The 22,275-nt window shown below is 40.0% G+C and overlaps 1 protein-coding gene across 1 annotated transcript in view; it reads right to left on the reverse strand.

Moving 5' to 3' along the window:
• Positions 1-22,275, reverse strand: part of TTC39C (tetratricopeptide repeat domain 39C) — a 94,009-nt gene that overhangs the window by 64,064 nt on the left and 7,670 nt on the right. The window contains exons 4-5 of the mRNA XM_006895045.1: positions 8,495-8,849; positions 6,484-6,652 (exon numbers count right to left, since the gene is read on the reverse strand). Of these exons, the coding sequence (XP_006895107.1) occupies positions 6,484-6,652; positions 8,495-8,849 (524 nt within the window). The remainder of the gene's footprint in view (positions 1-6,483; positions 6,653-8,494; positions 8,850-22,275) is intronic.

A 22,275-nucleotide genomic window follows, 5' to 3' on the forward strand; every position in this document is an offset into this window, starting at 1 on the left:
GGGGGGGAAAGAAGAACGAACTGGGGAGGAGGGTGAAGAAAACAGTGCAACAATGAATGAATGAAAACCCCAAATCTCTGTAAATGTTCATTAAAACTAATAAAATTTAATAAAAAAAAGAAACTGCAAAAAAAAAACCCCAAAACGTTTTGTAAGTGAAAAAATACAAACAGAAAACGACAAGTTACTATATAATCTCATTTATACAAAATATCTTTAACAGGTAAATGCACAGAGGAAGAAAGAATACAGACTGCCAAGAGCTGAAAGGAACTGGAGTATTGCTTAATAAGCACAAAGCTTCTATTTGGGGTGATGAAAACATTTTGCAAATTGACAAAAGTGGTGGCTGCACAACAGTGTAAATAGAATTAAAGCCATGGAACTGAACACTTAAAAATGGTCGACTTTATTAAGAACATATACTACACTTGATATTAGCCAAAAGGCCAAGAAGCAGACACTGGGTTAGTGATTATAGCTTTGTAGTAAGTTTTAAAATCAAGACACATAAAACTTGCAACTTTGTTCTTCTTAAACAGGATTATTTCATCTCCTCTGGATTCCCTGAGTTCCTATATGAATTTCAGGATTGGCTTGTCAAAGCAAAGCAAAGCAGCAAGCCGTGATTTTAGAGAAACGATACTGACTCTGCAGATTACTGTTGCCACCTCCAGAGTAGCCCTGGTGGCCTCATGGACGAAGTGTCTGACTGCTAACCACCAAAACGTCAGTGGTCTGAACCCTCCAGATGCGCGTAAGAGAAAGAGGAGTCAGACTGCTTTGATACAGATTTTAGTCCTGGAAATCCTACGAGCAGCTCTACTCTGCCCTAGAAGGTATCTCCTAGTTAGGGTGGCCTTCTAAGGCAGTGGCTACGGTTAGATGTTGATCCTAATATGAAGTATTCTGATTCATGAACAAAGGCATATCTTTTTCAGCAACCTGTGAAGAACTATCTTTCCATTGCTTCAATTCATACAATTCATACAATTACAGAAACAGAAACAAGCAAGCTAAGGAGGACATTGCTGCTGATGTCATGTCGACCATTCCCAGACTATTCTTTTCTTTTATAGCAAGAGCTGCAGATCTGTTCATATTATACTAGTAATGACACCATTGGAGTTATACTCTAAGGACATAACTCAAGACAGAAAATGAAATACAAAGATATTTATGTTTGTACTTGTCATGGTGAGACATGAGGAAGCAAAACCTGAAACATCCTATTATTAACACAATTGTTGTAGGTGCTGTTCAGTTGGAACCAGCTCACAGCTCACCCTCTAGCAGGCTTTCAGAGTCTGTTAATCACACGGGAGAAGACTCCAGCTTTCTCTCACAGAACTGCTAGTGGATTTGGAATGACTAGTGAGTTGGTAATGCAATTCCTTTCAGCTGGGCCACCAGAGCTCCCTATCAATACAATGTAAATCCAAATACTTTGCATGCCAGTTGCTTATACACACTATGTTAATACATGTAGATAGTAGATTTGCAAACAAAGCTGCATAAAGCCTCGAATGTGTGTATTAAAATAGCAAAATATTTGAGTCAAATGGATTAGGATTTACTTATCACTGGGTTGTTATTTTTTAAAAGTTGCATAATTTCTTATTGTTGCATCAACGTTTTAAAATGAGAGGGTTTCTTTGTCACCTGAACTACAAAAAATTGCCCTGGTGAAGGCTTATTCCTTACAAGCAATGCAGTACTAATGCCACCTCAGAGCGAAACTGGCTTGGCCACGTGGTCATCAAGGACACCTAACAATAGAGCATGTACTTAACCCCTCTGCCCTTTCACCTCGGCCGCACACCCACAGAAAGCTCATCCTCTTATGCACACTTAGTGAGCTTAGAGCTAATAAATCAATACTGACCTCCTACTTGCCAGTCCTTGGAAAATGACATCATGCTGGGAAAGGTGGAAGGAAAACCCTCAACAAGATGAACCCACTTAGTGACTGTGACAATGGGCTCTAATGTATCAGAGAGGGTGGGGCTGGAGCTGGATAGGTCAAGGTTCAGATCTGCTGTTCATAGGGCCGCTAGAAGGCAACTTGATGGTATCTTCAACACGTTGCCGCACACTTTGAATTGACGACTGTGCTTAGAAACACACTTTTTTTTACCGTCATTTGCGGCAACACGTTAACAGTGACAACCTGATTCTGAGTTTTAATTGTTATTATCTTGTTCTCATTCCTGTGATCTTATTCCAGGACACAATAATTTGAACCTAGTTAGAGGGCGAAGAGGAGTAACACTCTCTTGTCTCCCTTTCATCAGGTTAAATCAATCCCTCATTTTGTGAACTAAGAGGAATAAACGGCAACCCAAAGCCTTGGTGCCTGAGTACAGAAGACAATAAAGTGAGAGGGAGGAAGAAAAGACTACAATTATCAGGTCTTGAGGGAACGATTTCTCTTCCTGCATTGCCTTTTTCCTGAGCCTATAAATATCAACATTACATCATGCTGACAGGGCAAGCTGTTCAAGTGCAGGAGGCAGGTCTGCCCTGCAGTGAAAGCAAAGCCAAGCGCTCCAATAACGGGAGCCTGGCCCAGGGGTGGGGCAGCACGGCTGGAGCCCCCTCTGCACATGGCATCTTGGCCAGCCCTTCTCTCAGGGGTCTCTCTAGTTGGTAAATAAAACTACAGAGATCTTCTGTCCCTCCCACCAGCAGGATGGATTAAAGAGAGACACAAGATTAAAGTGCCCCTCTTATTCTTGGAGGGACCCAAGAAAAATGAACTCTAACAAAGGTGTGGGAGCTGTTGTTAGGTGCCATCAAGTCTTCGTAACTCTACGCAAAACAGAACAAAGGGTTGTTTCATGCTGCATCATCGTCATCATCCCTTTTGTGACGTCCACTGGTGCAACCACTGGGCTACTCCATTCCCTTGTGGGTTTACCCCCTTTTCACTAGTTCTGTTCTTTACCAAAGCTGATGTCCTTCTCGAGGGGCTGGGCCTCGAAAATATGCCCAAAGCATGTGAAATGCAGTCTGACCACCTCACCGCCCAGCGGCAGGCTTGGCTGTACACCTTCCAAAGACAGACTTGTTTGTTATTTTAAAACTGTGCTGGGTTCTGCCCCTTTGGTGGAACTGTAAACTGAGCAGAGGTGAGAAGGAAAGTACAAACGTTGATCTGCAGGACACTATACAAGAAAGAGCTAAAAAAAGAAACATGAGAGCCAAGTGGCACGTCCTGAGGTGGTCACCCTGCGAGGCAGGGGGCTGACACCCAGGTGGCTGCTGTCGTAGATCTGCAGGCTGAGTCACTGCAGAAATTAACGTGATGTCATACGGTGCACCTGCATGAAGCACAGGCCTAGTCAGGTTCTGTGTAAGTGGTTTTAGACTAAAGGAGATTTCAAGGAGGCTTGTCTCCAGCCTGAATGTTCCCTGAAAAGAGAGATGAGTCTTTGCAAGCAAATTCATTAATCACCTTAAGCCACGTGTGTTTTTACATAAACTGTGCTGGGACTTACAAAAATCCTTTTGTCAAAAGCATTTCCAAATCTGCCCGGGCAGTGTTCCTCCTATGCAAATGAAGGATGCCTCTACCTGATTCCTTCCTGCATGCTTACTCAGGAAGACTAATGACACGCTGGTGTCTGGGTACTTGAGGATCATTCCAAGCACATTTTAAGTTAGCCTTAAAATCTCTTCATCTTCTGGTCCTTAGAGAAAACTCAGGAGACATTTGACAGATTTTGCTGGGCCTCAGGCTTGTTTTTGTTGTTATGTGCTCTTGAGTTGCTTGTGACTCAAAGCAACCCTGTGTACAACAGCTCTGAACCCTGCTCTATCCTGAGCCAACCTCACTGTCTCTGACACACCCATCTCCATCACCCCAGTCACTAAATCAGTCCATCTCATCAAGGGTCTTCCTCTCTTGCACTGTCTCTCCACTCTCTCAAGAATGATGTCCCCCTCCAAGGACTGGTTCCTCCTTGTAACATGCCCAAAGTATGTGAGACAGAGCTTCAGAATCCTTGCCTCCAGGAAGGAGCCTGATTTCACCCTCTTCAGGATGAAGATGTTTGTTCGCCTCGCAGTCCATGGTATATACAATACTCTTCACTAGGACAACTCAGGCATTTGATTAGGTGACTCAAAAAACCCACCTATGTCTTTGAGGGAGATATGATATTCTCATTTTAGAATCATTGCAATAATGACCATTTGCTTTCAGTATTCACTCAGTCCTTAATGGCAATGAATTGTGGCACAAACCAAAACCATACAACTTAAGTTTTTAGGGGGAAAACAAACCCAAATTCTTCACTTGAAAGTTAAGCAATTGCATTTGAAAATAAAAAAATTAATGAATGTGTGCAACCCTGTGATTTTGCCCCTTCCCATCCTTGGCCCTCTGCTCCCACCCCCTCTCCCCCTGGATCCCCATATAATGTGTTACTAGTTATCCTTCTATTTTTACAGTAATAGTCTTATGCAGTATTTATCCTTATGAAACTGAATTAGTTCACTCAGAAAAATGCTCTCCAGTCTCTCCCAAGGTATGTAGTATTGGAAGAACGGGGTAAAAGAAATGGGTAAGATTCAGTAAGGACCTGAAAACACTGGCAATGGTGAGCACAGTCCAATGGTGATTAATTTTATAAAACATAATGTATGGGTGTGATTATATGAAGCATAATGAAGGAAAGTGTGGGTAAAAAAAGGTTGAATAATAAAAATTAACTAAGTAAAATTAGGGTAAAAAATATGAAAGAAAAAATTAACTAAAGCACTCAGCATAGCAAAATTTAAGCTCTGACCTGTTTTCACATATCTGTTTTGCAGCTTTAAAACCCAATTTAGAGCCTTCATTAATCACTGAGTTAAAGAGAGAGGATTCTAATGACTGTTTAGAGCTACAGGGCCTCATTAATGGGTTGCACACAATACTAAATCATGAGCCTCACCCACAGCCAGCAAATCCCTGTAAAACGCTGAATTTGGTATCATCAAGGTCAGAGCTATTCTAAATGTATATAATGCTTGCCCTTTAAACACAAAACTAAGAAAACCTTTATGCTTTATCCAAATTTCATTCCAAAAACGGTCACAGAAGTGAGAAGGCTTCGTCAATTTATGACTGCCTCTTACATGTTCTTTTTTGCAGCATAACCCCAAGGGAGAAGGGGGACTGCCAGTCGGAACATCTCCTGAAAGGAGGTCCCTAGTGCTGACTTTGAAAGGAAAGAATCTTGACAAGCACATTTAATGGCATGAGAGTCAGGTCAGAACTGTTTTTAAAACAGCAAGGGGGGTGGGGGGAAGGAGACATGACATACAGCCTTTGGGAGAGCCTGGATGCAAAGAAAACATTTCAAGATATTGAGAAGGAAAAGAAATCAGGCATAGGTTTAAATAATTCAGATGCTGGTGACCTTTTGGTGCTGTGTAGCAATTATCAACTGCTGGTTCCCACTGAAAATGCATATATGAAGAGTTTAAATAATTAGAGATTGGCTTGGTGGGGCTTCAGAATCAGGAACTTAGGTTTAGGGAGTCTGACTACATGAAGGAAAGTAAGTAGGATGCAAACAAAAATCAGCAAGCAAACCATTCTTGTCCCCATGAAAGTGTTCCTGGACAAATGTCTTCAAAAGCAACATCAGGGTTTGCTAGGGATTGATCTCAAGAACTGGCTGTGTGGTCTGCCCAGGTTTTTAATGTAAAATCCTCACAATGATTCATTATGAGCATTGACAAGAATATACTTATTGCATCTAGCATGGCAATCACCTTTTATATAAATTTTCCTATTTCACGGTTCCACAAGCCCTTATAGTTCTCAAGCAAGGAAATATAATAAGATACAAAGAAGAAGGAGAAAACCTACCTTTATATGCTGGAGACTGTTCTGGAGGGAGGGAGGGAGAGAGAGAGGAAGAGGGAGGAAGCCGGGGTTCAGAAAGACCCTTGAACTTCTCTCTGAGACTCATATGTCTTTTCTATAAAATGCAGGTGGCAATTTTACACCTGTATCATAGAGAGCCTTTGAGGATTAAATCAGATAATGTCACACACAACCCTGATCCATGGTACTTAGCTCAAAATTACTCTTGTCCTGACATGTAAGGCAGTAACTTTATACAAATTTTTAGTCAAGATTAAAATTGAAAAGAAATTATTAGGAATTCAAGGGGGGGAAATCTTGTTTTCTAGATTTTTTAACGGAATTAGTAATGATCATATGGCTTATGCTTAGAAAACATCAGTTTTGTCTCATTAATGAAGAATCTCTCCCTCCTCCACCCACATCTCTTGAACAGAAGGTAAGTGACTAACAACCGGGGTTCTGGAAGATTCATCTGTAACAATGATGCAATGAGAAGCACATGCACAAGACGTTCCTTTGCCCTGTGACCTTCTGCCACATGCTGACAGACTCCCCAAGTGAGACTGTTAGATTTAATAATCAAGACGTTTTATCTTAAAAAGATGAGGAAGGCATAGTACCTCTAATCGTTGTATTCGTCCTTTGAAAAACATAAAGAGAGAAGAGTTTGGGTAAGCAGCTTCTTTTCGGAGAAGAATTTCCTTAGCTTCATCCAGACCTGCTTTGTTGTCGCTGCCATCCAAGGCGAAAAAAGGGCGCACGACAGTGTGATACCACAGGAGAGCTAATCTGAAGGAAGAGGGAGAGAGATGCTGAGCAAACAGTTTTTCTCTATTTGTTTCTACTTTCTTAAGGTCAGTAGCTTGCATCTGTATATGCCTCCCCAAAGCTTACTCTATAGTTTCTGAAAACGTTACATCAGAGTATATCTTCATTTCAAACTATATCAATATTTGGGAAATGACAATATTAGCTGACACACTCCCTTCTCTTAGGTGAGGGGAGAACTGTGACTGCTAGAAGATCATGGAATAGACGTGTTATTCCTCAGAACTCTTCATTTTATTCATCAATGCAAAAATCCTGAAAACAATAACTGGTCACTGTAAATACTCCGTCCTCTCATAAGAAGAAAACCATTAATTTTTGCAAAAGAATATAAAGTGCTATTTTCTCCTCTGTTCACAAAAGTTAGGTTGTAAGCCTCATAATCCAAATTTTAAACAGAGAGGCTTAATATCACAAATCACAATAAGTCAGATAAAAATAACTGAGAGGATCAGATGAAAAGTCATTTTGGGCATACTCAATCTTAAAAACAAACAAGTAAATTACTTATTTTTTAACTGACATGCATTACTTTCAAGAAAAATATTACATGAAACTCAGTAAACCAACACCGCTTAGCCAACACATCAACTATTTTTATACTGGTGAAGGCTTCTGGTGTGCCATGAATTTGAGTCTCTGGAGGAGAACATATTAATTGATATTATTAAAGAAATCCAAGCCTTTCTCAGAGGTAAGCAAAAATAATATGAAAATATAGACTGAAATTAAGTACCACAAATTAAATACAGAGCTTTACAGTCAAATTCCAAAGGGCTACTGTGTAATTTAATGAGTTTGGGAAGGCACTGATTATTTTGAAATAAAAAATTAATCGTAAACTTAATAGCTATCAAATCATTAGTTAAAATGGAAATTCTTCAGTACCAAAGGGAGAAGTCACTAAAGTCAGCTACGATGTCAACGTTAAATATATATATATATATAAAATGTTTTGACAAGAGAAAGTATGGCTGCTGTTTGGTAAAATTGCTTCAAATGCAAATATCTTGTAGAGTGGAAAAAAATCACATCATTGATGAATGATGTAAAAATTAGTAAATTCTTGCTCTGGAGAGTAATAGAAGTTTCCCAATGCTTTCCTGTTCAAAGTTTACAGGACTTTATTTAGTGAAACAGAACCAAGTATCCCAACCATGTATAAGCCATCAACTGACCTTTCAGAATCTTCAAGAGAAATTATCCAAAATGAAGATTCTTTATAGGAATGAGGATTCCGCAATCACTTATTGCACCACTAATACAAAGGTGCATGGTTCTAATCCACCAGCTGCTCCGAGAGAGAAAGATGGGCAATGACCTCTCATGTGATTTACAGCCTCTGAAAAACCACTGGAGTGTCAGCTAGGGTCAGTTCTGATTTGGTAGTACACAACAACAACAACAACATCCTAAAATTAACATTATAAATCTCAGCTGTTGTGTATAAAGTCACAAAACCACTTTTACAATCATTTGATGGTGAAAGATACAATCATAAGACTCATAAGATTTCTAAGTCATATGATGTGTTCATAGGGTCTTGTCCTCTAAAGTCTGTTTATAAACTCAGCCATCTCAAACACCACCACCAAACACAGTCTTCAGCATTTCATTAAAAGACACAAATCCTCAATATTTCATTTAAAAAACACAGTCCTCAGCATTTCATTAAAAGGCATGGCATCATGTCAAACAACCACACATTTTACCTGCAGTTTCCTTTAAAGTCTTTGATGGTAGTTTACTTACTTTCAACACTATATTATCTACCAAAGCATTGCAATATAGCTAGCTACTCACGTAGCTAAAGGGGCCTTCATGTCCTTACTTTCGCTCGCATACATCAGTGAAGAAAGCCCTTGTAGGCGGTCTCCAGGAAAACCCAGCAGGTTGATGATTTTGAGCAGGTTGGGGGGTACCATGGATATGCAAAGGTGAAAAAGGCCATATCCAAAGCTAACAGCACCTTTCAGTCTGTTTAGAGACTCCTCAGACACCCCTTCAGCCACAATGTGATTATCATTTGCAGCGTCAGAAGTTAAGGGTTCTTCGGTTAGCTTCTTCTGATACAGTTCCTGAAGGGCATTGATGTCCACATAGCATTTATTATAAATCTTCCAGGCCTTCCTGAGGATCCACCCACCTTTAATATATGCTGCAAAGAGAAGAGGGGGAAATATATTTTTACAATGAGCCTCCTGAATAACTTTTGGTCAGTACCAGTACAGGATATTAGGGAGCAACTTGAATATGAGGCTAACATTAAAAACACTTAAAAGCAATAAAAATTCTCTACATCTACCATTGCTTCCTGTTTTCTTTTTTCCCCCCAGTTTTAAATGATACTTTATTTTTAATGTAGCTAGAAATATTCAATAACTATATAAATTTTTTTAAGCAGGGAAAATGTTTTCTTTTTTATATAGCATTATTAGCACAAAAAATTATAGTGTAGAAATATTGTTGATTTGCTATGAAAATGAAGAACGTACTTTATATCCGTGGAACTTCAAAAGCACAAGACACATTTCGGAAGACCAATTTAACTTTTACCCATTTAGGTAACATGCGCAGCGTTGGACCACTCTAGGGTACTGCTTCCTGTTTTCTTGTACTGTTGTTTGTTGTATACCATTGGGTTGGAACTGACACACAGTTGACCCTGTGGTGCGTTTTCAGAGACAGTTAATCGCATCGGAGAAAATGACTCATCCTTCTGCGAGGCAACTAGTGGAGTCGAACCATGTGTCTTAGGGATTACAGTGCAGCTTCTTACCACTGAGTAACCAAAGCTCCCATTTTAGCACTTTCTTAAGTCCTTATTTGCTGCTTTTCTCTCCTCACTACAATTTAAGAACTTGGCATTTTTGGTTCTTTGATTTTTTAAGTCCTCCACACAGTAGGTACTATATGTTGTTAAGTGTCACCAAGTCAACTGGAACTCACTGAGACACTGTGAACAACATATCTAAACTCTGCTCTATCCTGACCATCCTCAAGATCTCTGTCATGCTCGAGCTCCTCATTGCAGTTAAAGCGTCAATCCATCTTACTGAGGGTCTTCCATTTTTCTGATGAAACTTCTACTTCCCTCAACATGATGTCTTTTTCTAACAACATGTCCTAAATACTCGACATGAAATGTCATCATTCTTGCCTCTAAGAAGCATTCTGGTTGCCCTTTCTTCAAGACAGATGTGTTTGTACTTTTGGCAGTTGATGGGATATTCAATGTTCTTTGACAACACCACAATCCAAAGTCATCAATTTTTCTTTACTCTTCCTTAGTCACTGTCCAATTTTCATATGCAGACGAAGGAACTGAAAATATTACGGTTTGGATCAGGTGCACCTTACTCTTTAAACTGACATCCTTGTTCTTTAGCACTTTAAAGAGTACTTTAGGGTTGTTGTATGGCGTAGATTCACCTGCACAGCCCTAAACCTTGCTCTATCCTGTGGTAGATTTGCCTAATACAACATGCCTTGTGTCTTCTTCAAGTAGTACATAATATGTAAATGTGCACTATATACTAAATGAGCGAATGAACGTAAGTATTTGAATCTAACTTCCCCCACATGTCCTGTGAAATGCAACATTACTCCTCTAATCTACCAAGGCACTCTATTGACAGCCTCTTTTATAAATAATACATTTTTTCCTGACCTGTGTTTCATTCTTCCTCAAGGACAAAATCTACATCTAATTCACTGCTAAATTTGTATCTAAGTACCTAAGTACGAAGAGTGGTATCTTGCCAAAAACTAAAATGAGATAAAAAAAAGATTAATAAATATTTATTGGGAGGACAAATAGCCACTTTACTACCAAAGCATTTGTTATTGTCAAATGCAGAAATGCAATAAATCCCCAACCCAGGGCTGTCTGATGCCTGCTGTGTGGCTAACCACATCCTTATCAGTTGGTATTACTTGGTCAATGATAATGGTGTTTTCTCACTGCCCAGCTTAGGGCATCCACAGTGAAGGAATGTGGCAAAGAACAGACTGTTCCATACAAGTAGGTAAAAAGATGTTATTTTTAAGGCCACTTCCATGACTTTGCCTCAGGTCCATTTCCCCTCACAGAGTCAGTTCTCTTGAGAATAACAACCACAAAGAAAACTTCAGAAAGAAGAGGCAATCCTCCTCCTTCTGGGCAGATCGTCCTCCTGATCTCGCTCACCCCTCTCACTTAGGACCTCAAGGTCTTTACTCCACCTCATCTCCTGGGAACATTCTCACCTCCAGATTTATCTGTGCTTGTCTGACTGCATCTTTGTCACATTTTCAAGGAGACTGTCTTCTCAAGGGGCTTTAAAAAACAAGTCCTCTCATAACTTCAGGAGAGAGCTCATCCACTTTGGCCCTGTTACTAATCTGGTACAAAACTCTGACCCCAAAACACAGACAGAAGACAACATGGACTGTCAGGCATCTGGGCCCTTTATAGACCAGCATGAACACAAGGGTTTGTTGGGTTTTTTCTTTAAAAAAAAGTATTTTTATATTTAATATGTAGTATAAAAATTATGATTTATAAACTTGTGATTCTTGACGTGAAAGTAAGTTAAGACAGTATAACATATGTAGAAAAGCACCAACAAAGGAGGCCTGACTTCTATCCTTTGAGAGACCTGCTTGCATGGATGGGTCTTGGCCGGGGGCTTAGATTTTAGGGGAATGGTCACCATTCTCAGAATATATGAGAGTGGTTCACTGAACCTAAATGTTTGGTACAAAAATATGATTTAGGTGAAGGATTGGCTTTTCTTGTTGGAATCTAGACTTCTGGTGTATGCTAAATAGGGGACTGCCTACATAATAAGACCCCAGTAAACACCTCAGGCATTGAGTCTTTAAAAGCTCCCTGTGTGGACAGAATTTCATGAATGCTGTCATCACTCAGTGCTGGAGAGTTATACGTACCCATTCCCTGGGGAGGGGACATTTAGAAGCATCTGCCTGGTTCTTTCTGGGCTTTGCCCCATGCAGTTTCTCCCTTTGCTGATTATGCTCAGTGTCGTTTGCTGTCTGTGGTGTGAGAGACCTTGACAATTGGCTTTCCTAGCTCAGCTGGGGGAATGATCTCCAATCACCTTAGCTTCTGATACATGGTCTTACAAATCATCAACAGCTGTAGGATAAATATAAGAGAGTGCTCTCCACACTGTGAAGTGTGTGAAAACACCAACACAGGAGCAGGAGAGCTACTGTCTTAACTTAGCCCTGCTGGAGGATGACAAGTTGTCTGGACTGAGAAATCTTATACAGTGAACTAAACATACACTTGCATCCACTTCACCAATTTCTACGAAAAAAAGGCTAGCCTGCATACTTACAGTCACATGAGTTATTCCTTTGATGGGTCTGGGTCTCTGGAGGACCTTCTAGCAAATCACTGAACCCAGAGGCCATAGAGGAATTGGGGCACTGACCACATATGAGCTGTTAATGTTAGAAATTATGGATTTATACAGCTGGCCAAGTATTTGAGATAATGTCTACCTGAGACTTACAAATAGTCTGTTGTTGTGTACTATAGAGTTGGAATCAACCTACAGCTGATCCTCCAATTGGTTTTTAGAGGCAGTTAACCACCCAGGAGGAGACTGCCCATCCTTTTCCATTGCAGAGCAGCTGATGGCCTTAAACCACATGCTTTCAGGATTGCAGTGCAGCTTCTTGACACTAGGCCACCACAGCTCCCTGCTATAATCTTAGCAGGACAAACAATAAAACCCCCGTCAAATATCACGAGTACAGCTAGATGCTGAACCCTTTGTATACTCTTAGAAAAGTCATCAAACCTGAGCATGGGTTTAAGAATATGTTGAGCATGTTGTCAGAAATGACGAGTCCTTGGAAAAGAGACATCATGCTCCAAAATATAGAAGGTCAGTGACGAGTAGAAAACTGTCAGTGAGACAAATGGACATAATGAGTGTGCAACAAGCTTGAGCATGGTGGAGATCATCACAATGACAGAGGATGGGACAAGTTTCAATTGGTTGTTCATGGAGTTGCTGTGAGTCATAGTTGACTTGACAGCACCTAATAACAAATATATCACTCTTCTGACACTGACGGTCGTATCATCTATGGGTTCACAATAAAAAACAAACCCAACCATCTTATAAGTGTCTGTGTCCCATAGCCTAAGTCCACTAAAATATGAATGCAATAGACACAGGAATCTCTGGTGGCCTAGTGGCAAGAAACTGAGCTACAATCCTAAAGGCAAGCAGTTTGAAGCAACCAGTGGCTCTTCAGAAGGATGGGCAATCTCTTCCCATGTGATTAACTGTCTCTGAAAACCCACTGGAGGGTCAGCTATGGGTCAGTTCTGACTCCATGGCTAAGACATAAAGGTAAAATAAAGTGGAATGAAAGTCTCTCAAAGAAGAAAACTTATTTATAATTTTACATATTTAAAGTTAAAGATGCTTGAAACAATTTGTTTTCACTCAGCTGAATTTAACGAAAATATTGACTAAGAAAATAACTAGGTACCTAGCAATGTTTTAGGTCAATCCAAGAGAAATAAGGCAGTAATCTTGCCTTTTAAAGGTTTGGTGATTCCCCCCCCCTTTCCTTAACAAAAGTACCATAGAAAAGACAGGGTGGATTTTTTTTTAAGAAAAAACAAACCAGAAATGTTTTTGTATGCTAACAAAGTAGATTTCCAAATGATTAGTCTGACACAACATGCCCACAAATAAAAATGATGGTTCTCAGTCATGAACCAGAAAGCCAATTACTGAATAGAGTAACACAAAAAGAGAAGAAATGGGAAAACAGAAATGTTATTTAACACACAAAAGCATCTGGGCTCCAGCTGAAAAGAAATAATAGTTGGTTATAAATTTTAATATTCATCCATTATTGGGTTTCTATTATACGCTTGTCTTCTGAGGGAGACTTCATCTCAATTCTCTAAAAGTCCACAATAAAATCAGGAAAAAAATTAACATAAAGAAAAATAACTGCAACATAAGGGGAGATACAACACACACACACACACACACACTCTTTATTGGGCTGTATATAGCAAAATGAAAACAAATTATGCTGAAATTATAGATTAATTGTTCTTTTATCTATTTTCTTTCCTGTCCCAAAACTATTTTCCACAAAATATTTTAAAATAAAGATACCTAGACTTCAGTGGAAAACTTTATTCTCTTTCACTTAGAACCCAGATTAACTGAAAATTTGGAGGGAAAAAATTCAACTCTATGTTTCTTGCATTTCCCAGGATATTGTACTTTATTAAAGGAGGAGGAGTGCCACTCTGGGTAGGGCCCCTTGCAGGAGAGAAGAGCAGGCTTGAGGATCAGAGACCAGATGGGCCCGCAGTGTTCACAGACAGAGTGGAAGCAGGGCAGCCTATCTGGGGAAATACTGAGATAAAAGGGTGAGCAGTAGGGAGATCAGACGAGGGACCCTGGAATCCAGGCTGAGGAACAAGCACATGCTCCAGAAGCAGGGAATCTCTAAAGCTGGGTTGAAGGGACTGTTGTTTGATGCCGTTGAGCCAACTAGGACTCCTGGAGACTCTATTAACAGCAAGTTGGAAGCTTGCCCTATCCTGAAACATCTTGTTCACTGAAGGGACTTGCGTTAAAGAAAACACTGTACTCATCTAGATCTTGTAGGTGAGGAGCTGGACACAGGAGAGGATGGCAGCAATGGAAAGGAACAAAAATTGATCAACAATTGACTACACAGAACTCAAGTCAGTGGAACAGAGGCCTAATTATCCAACCTGAGGTATACACTCAAAAGGCCTGAAAGGAGGAACACAAGGTTAAACTTGGGCACTGTTGTTCACTGACCGCAGGAGTGTGTGGTGTTGTTAGGTGCCGTCGAGTTGTAGACAACTCATAGTGACCCTGTGAACGAAAGACCTGAGCACTGTTCGAACACAGAGTTTCCGGAGGCAAGCCATTTTGGAAGTGGATGCTGCTCCTGCTTCCAGGCTTGCAGGAGTGTGTACAATTACCAAAAAGCAGAATCAGACCACATGCCCATCAGCAGGCAGATGATAAACCTGTAGTGATACACACAGTGAAACGCTACTCAGCCAGCAGGAGTTATGAATGTGTGACCCAAGTCAAAACATGGAAAAAAACCTTTAAAAACATCATGCTGAGTGAAATAAGTCACTCATAAGCACAAAGAGTGTATAGAGCAAATATGAAATAGGCAAGCATATAAAACTAAAGCTTATCAGAGGGTGTCAGAGGTGGGAGGTTGAGAAAAGGAGAGTAGTTATGTAAAGAGCACAGAGAGTGTGTTCTCAGTAGTGGGATAACAAAGAAGCGGATGGCAGTGTGGGTGCTACACAGCCTATGAACATACTCAATGTCACTCAAGTGTGCATTTGCAAAATCATTGATTGGTTGGTAGACGTGCTGCCAACTCAAAGGCACATGGTCTGAAACTACTAGCTGCTCTGTGGGAAAAAGATGTGCACTCTCCTCCCGTGCGATTAACAGCCTCTGAACACCCACAGGAGGGTCAGCTTTGGGTCAGTTCCAACTTGATGGTACATGACAATGACAGACAAACAATAATACTTCGAAAAATTTTACTTAAAAAATAGCCTCCATGGTATAAAAAGGCAAAACAAAACACACCTCTACGGAATAAAAAGGAAATGAATTAAATATATCTTTATTTCTTGCCTAGTGCAGGAACAGAGGGAGCTCTAGTGGACTACTGTGTAAGAAGTTGTGGGGCCAATACAAATGTGGGTGGTTCAAATCCACCAGACGTTCCAAATGAGGATATGTAATCTTTGCCCCTGCAACTTATTGCCTCTTAAAACCTGATGGGGGGGTCATTTCTGACCCAGTGGTAATGAGTTAGTTAATGTAGGAATTGTTGCTGTTGTAGTGTACTGCTGAGTAAGAACTGACCCATAGATGACCCTCCAGCAGGTTTTACAGGCTGTTAATCACATGGGAGGAGATGGCCTATCTTTCTCCTGCAAAGCAGCTGGTGGATTTGAATTGTGTGCCTTTAGGCAGCTTCTTACCACTAGACCACCATAGCTCCCTAATGTAGGAATAGAGGCTGATAATTAAAAGTAATGTGAAAGTCTGTAATTACAAGCTGTAATGTCCCTAATTTAAGCAAAGGAAGCAAATTTCAAAGTTTTCAGAGAAATCAAGCATAATACACTGAAGTGTATGCAAAACAAAGGTGAAACACAGTAGAGTGATTTAATAGTTACTGATTTCTAAGTTCAGCTTAAACAGACTGCCGGGGACTCACCCTACTCCCTCACTCCAAATACCATGAACCACAAGTTCTAACCACAGTCACGTAACAATCTACAGTGACTGTATACAACCCAACCGACCCTGTGGAAGGTATGATCAGTCAGTCCTATGTGGCCATGCCCCAAATAAGATCACACTGTCCTGACCAGGAGAGAAAGCCATGCTAACAACCTACACCCTCTGCCCTGTCTTCTGTATAGCTCCTGAAAGATCACACATAAGCCACTGTCTTCCTTATCTATTTATCTGTGTGCTCACAGAGACAACATGAAACCACAGCCACGTCCCAGCAGACAGGATCAGTCAGCTGAGATTAAAGGGGAACTGGGAAACCCTGCTCCAAGAATAAGGATATATGGTTTCCTTAGGAATGGCATTACACTGAAAGTTAATATATAAAGTCATGCTAAAACGCCTTTAGGAGTAAGTATTGTGGTGAGGTATTGAGGCTTGAAAATGGCATTTAATGGCCACTGCCTCCCTTAGACTGCTCTGGAAACACGATCTCCAGCAGCCTCGATTGCAGACACATGCTTCACCTGTTTGATCAGCATCTTCAACATCATCAAAAGCTGTGGGACCAAAATAAGAGAGAGTGCTGACTGGACTGTACAGAGACTGGCTGCAAAGTTTAACCTGATGAAGCTAGAGGTAAAGGTTTTGCTTGCTGGACGATTGCAGCTGATTTGTGATTGGTAAGAGACAGACTGCTAAAGGATTATAGAAACCAGAGACTTCTTGCATTTGTGTTGCTGGGCTGAATCTGGGCTTTCATTTGTTGATAGAGACACTGAAGTAATTGAGGAATTGTGCCTTCCTGTTAACCTGGCTCGGGACTCCTGTTCACTAAATTGGACTTTTACCTTGTGCCTTTGTCTCCTCCACCCTCAACTTATTTCCTTCATGAGCCCCACAACTGTCAGTAAAATAAAATCTGTGAGTCAATTTGTAACAAACATGAGATCCAGTGGTTAGTAGAAGCTGGTGCAGGAGTACGGAGGGGGGTTTGCCTGACCTTGTACCTATTATTTTGGTACTGTGGATGTTACTGATGGAAATAGTTCTCCTTTGTGGACAGGAGATGTCAGACTTGGCCGTGCCCACATTATCTTTGCTCCTTTGACATGTAGTTTTTCAGAAGAGATGGTACCTGCTGAGAGGTCCTACTGGTGGCACTGTATTAGTTCCTTTGTCTTAGAAATTAGGCTGATCAATATAGGGAGCTCTGGTGGCCTAGTGGTAAGCAGCTGAACTGTCAACCTGAAGCCATGAAGTTTGAATCTATCAGCTGCTCTGCAGGAGAAAGGTGGGCTATTTCCACCTTTGTGATTTACTACCTCTGATAACCTGCTAGAGGGTCTGCTATGGATTGGTTCTGACTCGATGGTATGTAACAACCACCACCCCCATCTGATACACGGTATATTCAGGCTTGCCTTTCTTGTGACCCACATAATAGACTGTGGTGCAAAATAACGTTATATTTTCACCAGTCAGCCCACTTGACTATGACTATTTCCACTTCTAGTTGAAAGACTTCTAATAGCATCACTGCTTCACCCCAACTCTCCATGGACTTCACTCAGCATCATGTACCTCTTTCCTGGCTGGCATCAAGCTCTCCGTCCCCCTTTTAATTAACACAAAGCACCTGGCACAGGTGGTGAATCAGGTGCCAGAAACGGAGAATGAAATGGACCTTTATTCTTCCTAACTCCTTCATTCTTTCTAAGCTCAGTGGACAGGACCAGGAATCTTTGCCCTTCTCAGACCAACTTTTGGGAATCACTCACTCTTTGTAAGCCTGTGAGCCCTTTATGATTAATTTAAGTATCTACTGGTTTAAGAGTTGCCTTTAATGATAATGGATTGTTTCCTTGCTAAACAACAAGTTCCCTTGGGCAAGGGCTGCATCTCATTCATCTTGTGTCTTTGTTGTCAAGTGCAATCAAATCAAATCATAGTGACCTGATGAACAATGGATCTGAACTCTGTCTTCTCCTATCATCTGCCATTCTCATCATCCCTGATAACTTAAGCCCATGATGCAGCCAATGCTAATCCATATTGTTGTGGGTTAGCCTCTTTTTTTTGTTTGTTTGATTCTTCATCTTTTCCAGTATGATGTCTTTTTCCAAGGACTGGCCTCCCAACAACATACCCAAAGTATGTGAGACAAAGTTTCATTATCTTTGCTTCTAAAGAGCACGCTGGTTGCACTTTCTCCAAGGACTATTTGTTAATTCTTTTTTAGTCCATGGGACATTCAGTACTCTTCTCCATGACCACAAAGCAAAGGCATTGATTCTTCTGTCATCATTGTTGTTAAAATATCAGATACATAGGAAGTTATTAAAAAGACCATGACTTAGATGAGTGAACCTTAGTATTTAAAACAGAGACCCTTGCTTTTTAGCACCTTAGAAAGGTCCTTGTCAGATTTCCCCAAAACAATACAGCTTCTGGTTTCTTGACTGGTGTACCAAAGGTGTGAACTGTGTATACAAGTAAGATTAAGTCACTGACAACTTCAATCTTTTCTCCATCTATCATGATGTTGTCTATTGTTCCAATGGTGAGGATTTTTGTTTGTTGATATTATCCATACTGAAGTCTCTGATTCTCTGCAGCAAGTCTTTCATGTCCTCTTCACTTTCAGCAAGCAAGACTGTGTCATCTGCTTAACACAAGTTCTTTGAATCTTCTTACAATCTTGATGCCATATTCTTCTTCACATAGTCCAGTTTCTCAAACGTTTTGCTCAGTAAACAGACTGAATAGGTATGGAGAAACAATACACACACCTTTCTTCATTTTAAATCTTGTAGTGGCCCTTGCTCTGTTTATACAACAGCTTCTTGTTCTAGGTCTAGTTTTTGCATGAGCACAATTAAGTGTTCTGAGATTCCAATCTGCACAGTTAAATGCCTTTGTATAGTCAATAAAACACAAACAGGCATCATTTTGATAATTCCTACTTTTAGCAAAGAGCCATCTGACATCAGCAATGATATCTCTGATACCAAGGCCTCTTCCAAATCCAGCCTTAATCTCTGCCAGTTCTCAGTCAATGTACTGTTTTAGCCATTCAGCAAGATTTTATCTGTGTGTGATATTAATGATACTGTTCAATAACTGCCACATTCTGTTAGATTGCCTTTTTAAAAAAATGAGAGCAAATAGGGATCTCTTACAGACAGTTGATCATGTAGCTGTCTTCTATATTTATTTTGTTAACTCTAAGGTAATTCACCAATTGCGCCATAGGACAAAGATGACTAATGCCTTCCTATGAAGATTTACAGTGTCAGAAATCAAATGGGGACATTCTACTCTGTCCTGTAGGGCCAGCATGAGTCAGAATCAATGCAATGACAGTGAATTCACCATAAAGTAGTTCAAATGAGACAAAAGACAAGAGCTCTTTTGGAAGTCTGATACATCCATCCACCTGTGGACAATTGATCTTTGCCAAGGAAAGGAAATCCATTAAGTGGGAAGATGACAGCCTCTTTCACAAATGGTACTGGCAAAACCAAGTATCTATCAGCAGAAAATCAAAATAAGACCCAAACCTCACACCATATACACACACTAACTCAAGATGAATTAAAGACCCTAAAACCTAAAACTATAAAGATCATTGAAGAAAAAACTGGGGAAAACTTAGGAGTCCGAGAATACTACATAAATAGCTTAACAGATAAAACAGAAAATGCACAAACAGGATAAACTGGACAAGTGAGACCTCCTAGAAATTAAATGCTTAGATCTGCCTAAGGGAGCTCTGGTGGCCCAGTGGTAAGTAGCTGCACTGCTAACCCAAACACATGCAGTTCAGTTTCACCAACTTCTCTATAAGCGAGGGATGGACAGTCTTCTCCCATATGATTTATTGCCTCTGAAAACCCATGGGAGAATCAGCTATGAGTTAGTTCTGACTCAATGGCAAATGTATCTTAAGTATCAACAGTAATTTGTCTCTAAGGACATCTCTAAAAGAGTAAAAGGAGACTCAGAGTAGGAAAAAATATTTCCAAATGACACATCTGACAAGGGAGTAATTTCTAAAATTTATAGAAAAGTCTATTAACAGGAAAAAAGCAAACAATTACAAAATGGCCAGAGGACATGCAAAGACAGTTCAGCAAAGAAGATATTCAGATGGACAATAAACACATGGAGAAATCCTCAAGGTCATTAGCTTGTACATCAATGCACATCAAAACACAGATATTATCATCTCACCTTGACAACAATAACAACGTTCAGCAGGAAGACAACAAATGCTAACCAGGGGATGGAGCGATCCGAACACTCATACCCTGCTGGTGGGACTGTAAAATGGTACAACCACTATGGACATTTCCTCAGAAAGCTAGAAACAGAAATAACACTTCATCTATTAATACTATTATTGTATGTGCCACTGAGTTAACTATGACATATAGTGATCCCTATGAACAATGGCTCTGAATCTATCCTGAGCCAACCTCACCATCTCTGACACACTGACCCCACTGTCACAGTCACTGTGTCAATCCATCTCATTCAGGGTCTTCCTCTTCTGTACTAACCCTCTACCCTTCCAAGCATGTTGTCCTTCTCCAAGGACTGGTCCCTCCTGGGAACCTGCCCAAAGCATATGAGATAGAATTTCAAAATCCTTAGACTTCCCCGCCCCCCACCTTTCAGTCCTCTGGAGCAATCTAGTTTCACTCTCTCCAGGACAGAACTGTTTGTACTACTAGCAGGTAACAGCCTAAAGAAGGCCGGTCTGTGACACAAACCAACATACACATATACACATTTATTGGAGCATCATTTACCATAGCAAAATGCTGGAAACAACCCAAGTGCACATCAACAGGACAATGGCTAATGAAATCCTGTTATATTCACACACTGGAGTATTATGCATCACTAAATATTTCTCAAGAATTCATGAAATATTCCACAACATGTAAATCTAGAACAAATTATGCTGAGTGACAAGCCAGCCACAAAAAGGCAATCACAGCATTATTAGGCCACTATTAGAAAAGGGTAAGGAAAGGTTTATGCATAGACACAATCTTTAATAAGGCTTAATGAGGCTTAATCTTTAATAAGGTTTAATGAGGTTTAATAAGGACGGGAAGAGATGGAGAAAGGAATAAAAAGAAATAAGTTAGGTGAAGAAAAAGGCAACACACAATAAGGTGATCAGAAATTATAATTAAGTAATCACATTACTCAATTATAATTAATGTTATAAAAATGTCTATAAATGATTGTATGTGCAATAATGAATGACTGGAAACCCAAGTTCCTCATAAACTTTCATTAAAATATCATACAAATAAATTCTAAGACTATAAAAGAATACAGTATGATTTCTAAATCTTCAATTACACTAAAAATAAATTAAAAAGCAAAAGAGAAAAGAAATACTAAAATTATGACACATTAAAACCATCACATTTCGTCCCTACCCAGTGTTCTGGTCAATGCGTCTGTCCCTCACCCCACTGTGCCATGCTATTCATTAGGGGTGATGGTGGGTGCTATTTGCCTTCTAGTCAGATTTAACTCATAGCTGACCCTTTGGCAGGTTTCCAGAGCAGTAAATCACACGAGAGGGGATTCCCCATCTTCTCTCAAGGAGCAATTGATGAATTCAAACCATATGCCTCTGGAATTACAGGCAGCTTCTTAACACTAGGCCACCACAGCTCCCTATTCAGCGGGGTGGGGGTGGGGATGCGGTTTACTTATAACAAACATCTCTAGGAAGGAGTGTTTTTGGAAATTAAGACTATTCACTTTAAATTTTTGTCTAAAACATAGAGTACAAACATAAGTTAAAAAAATTACTTGTAGTTTAATAACCCAGTGGGCTTATGACAGGCAAATGGTGTACATTCTTGGTTACATTTGTTAGAAACAAGAACCAAGCTATTCTGAATGCAAATGACTGCTGGATGCATTTATTAGAACATGAAATTTTCTTATCTACCAGAATTTTATTTTCAATGTCAACATTATATTCAATAAACTCTATGGTTTCATGAACCAAGAATGCTGTTAAGAAATGCAAATAAACAGAAGTAAACAATTACTAGTAACCTATGAGAAGAATTAACACTTACTGGCGGTATTGTGTATAACTTGTCAGACTCCTACAACTAGAAGTTCAGAAGTCTGAATCCACTAGGCAGCTGCTCCACAGGAGAAAAAGGGGCAGTCTCCTCCCATAAAGATTTCTAGTCTCAAAACTCAACACGAGTCAGATCGACTTGATTACAATTG

Source organism: Elephantulus edwardii, unplaced genomic scaffold (assembly GCF_000299155.1).
Source record: "Elephantulus edwardii isolate Elephantulus edwardi_28Jun2011 unplaced genomic scaffold, EleEdw1.0 scaffold00155, whole genome shotgun sequence".
Classification (NCBI taxonomy): domain Eukaryota; kingdom Metazoa; phylum Chordata; class Mammalia; order Macroscelidea; family Macroscelididae; genus Elephantulus; species Elephantulus edwardii.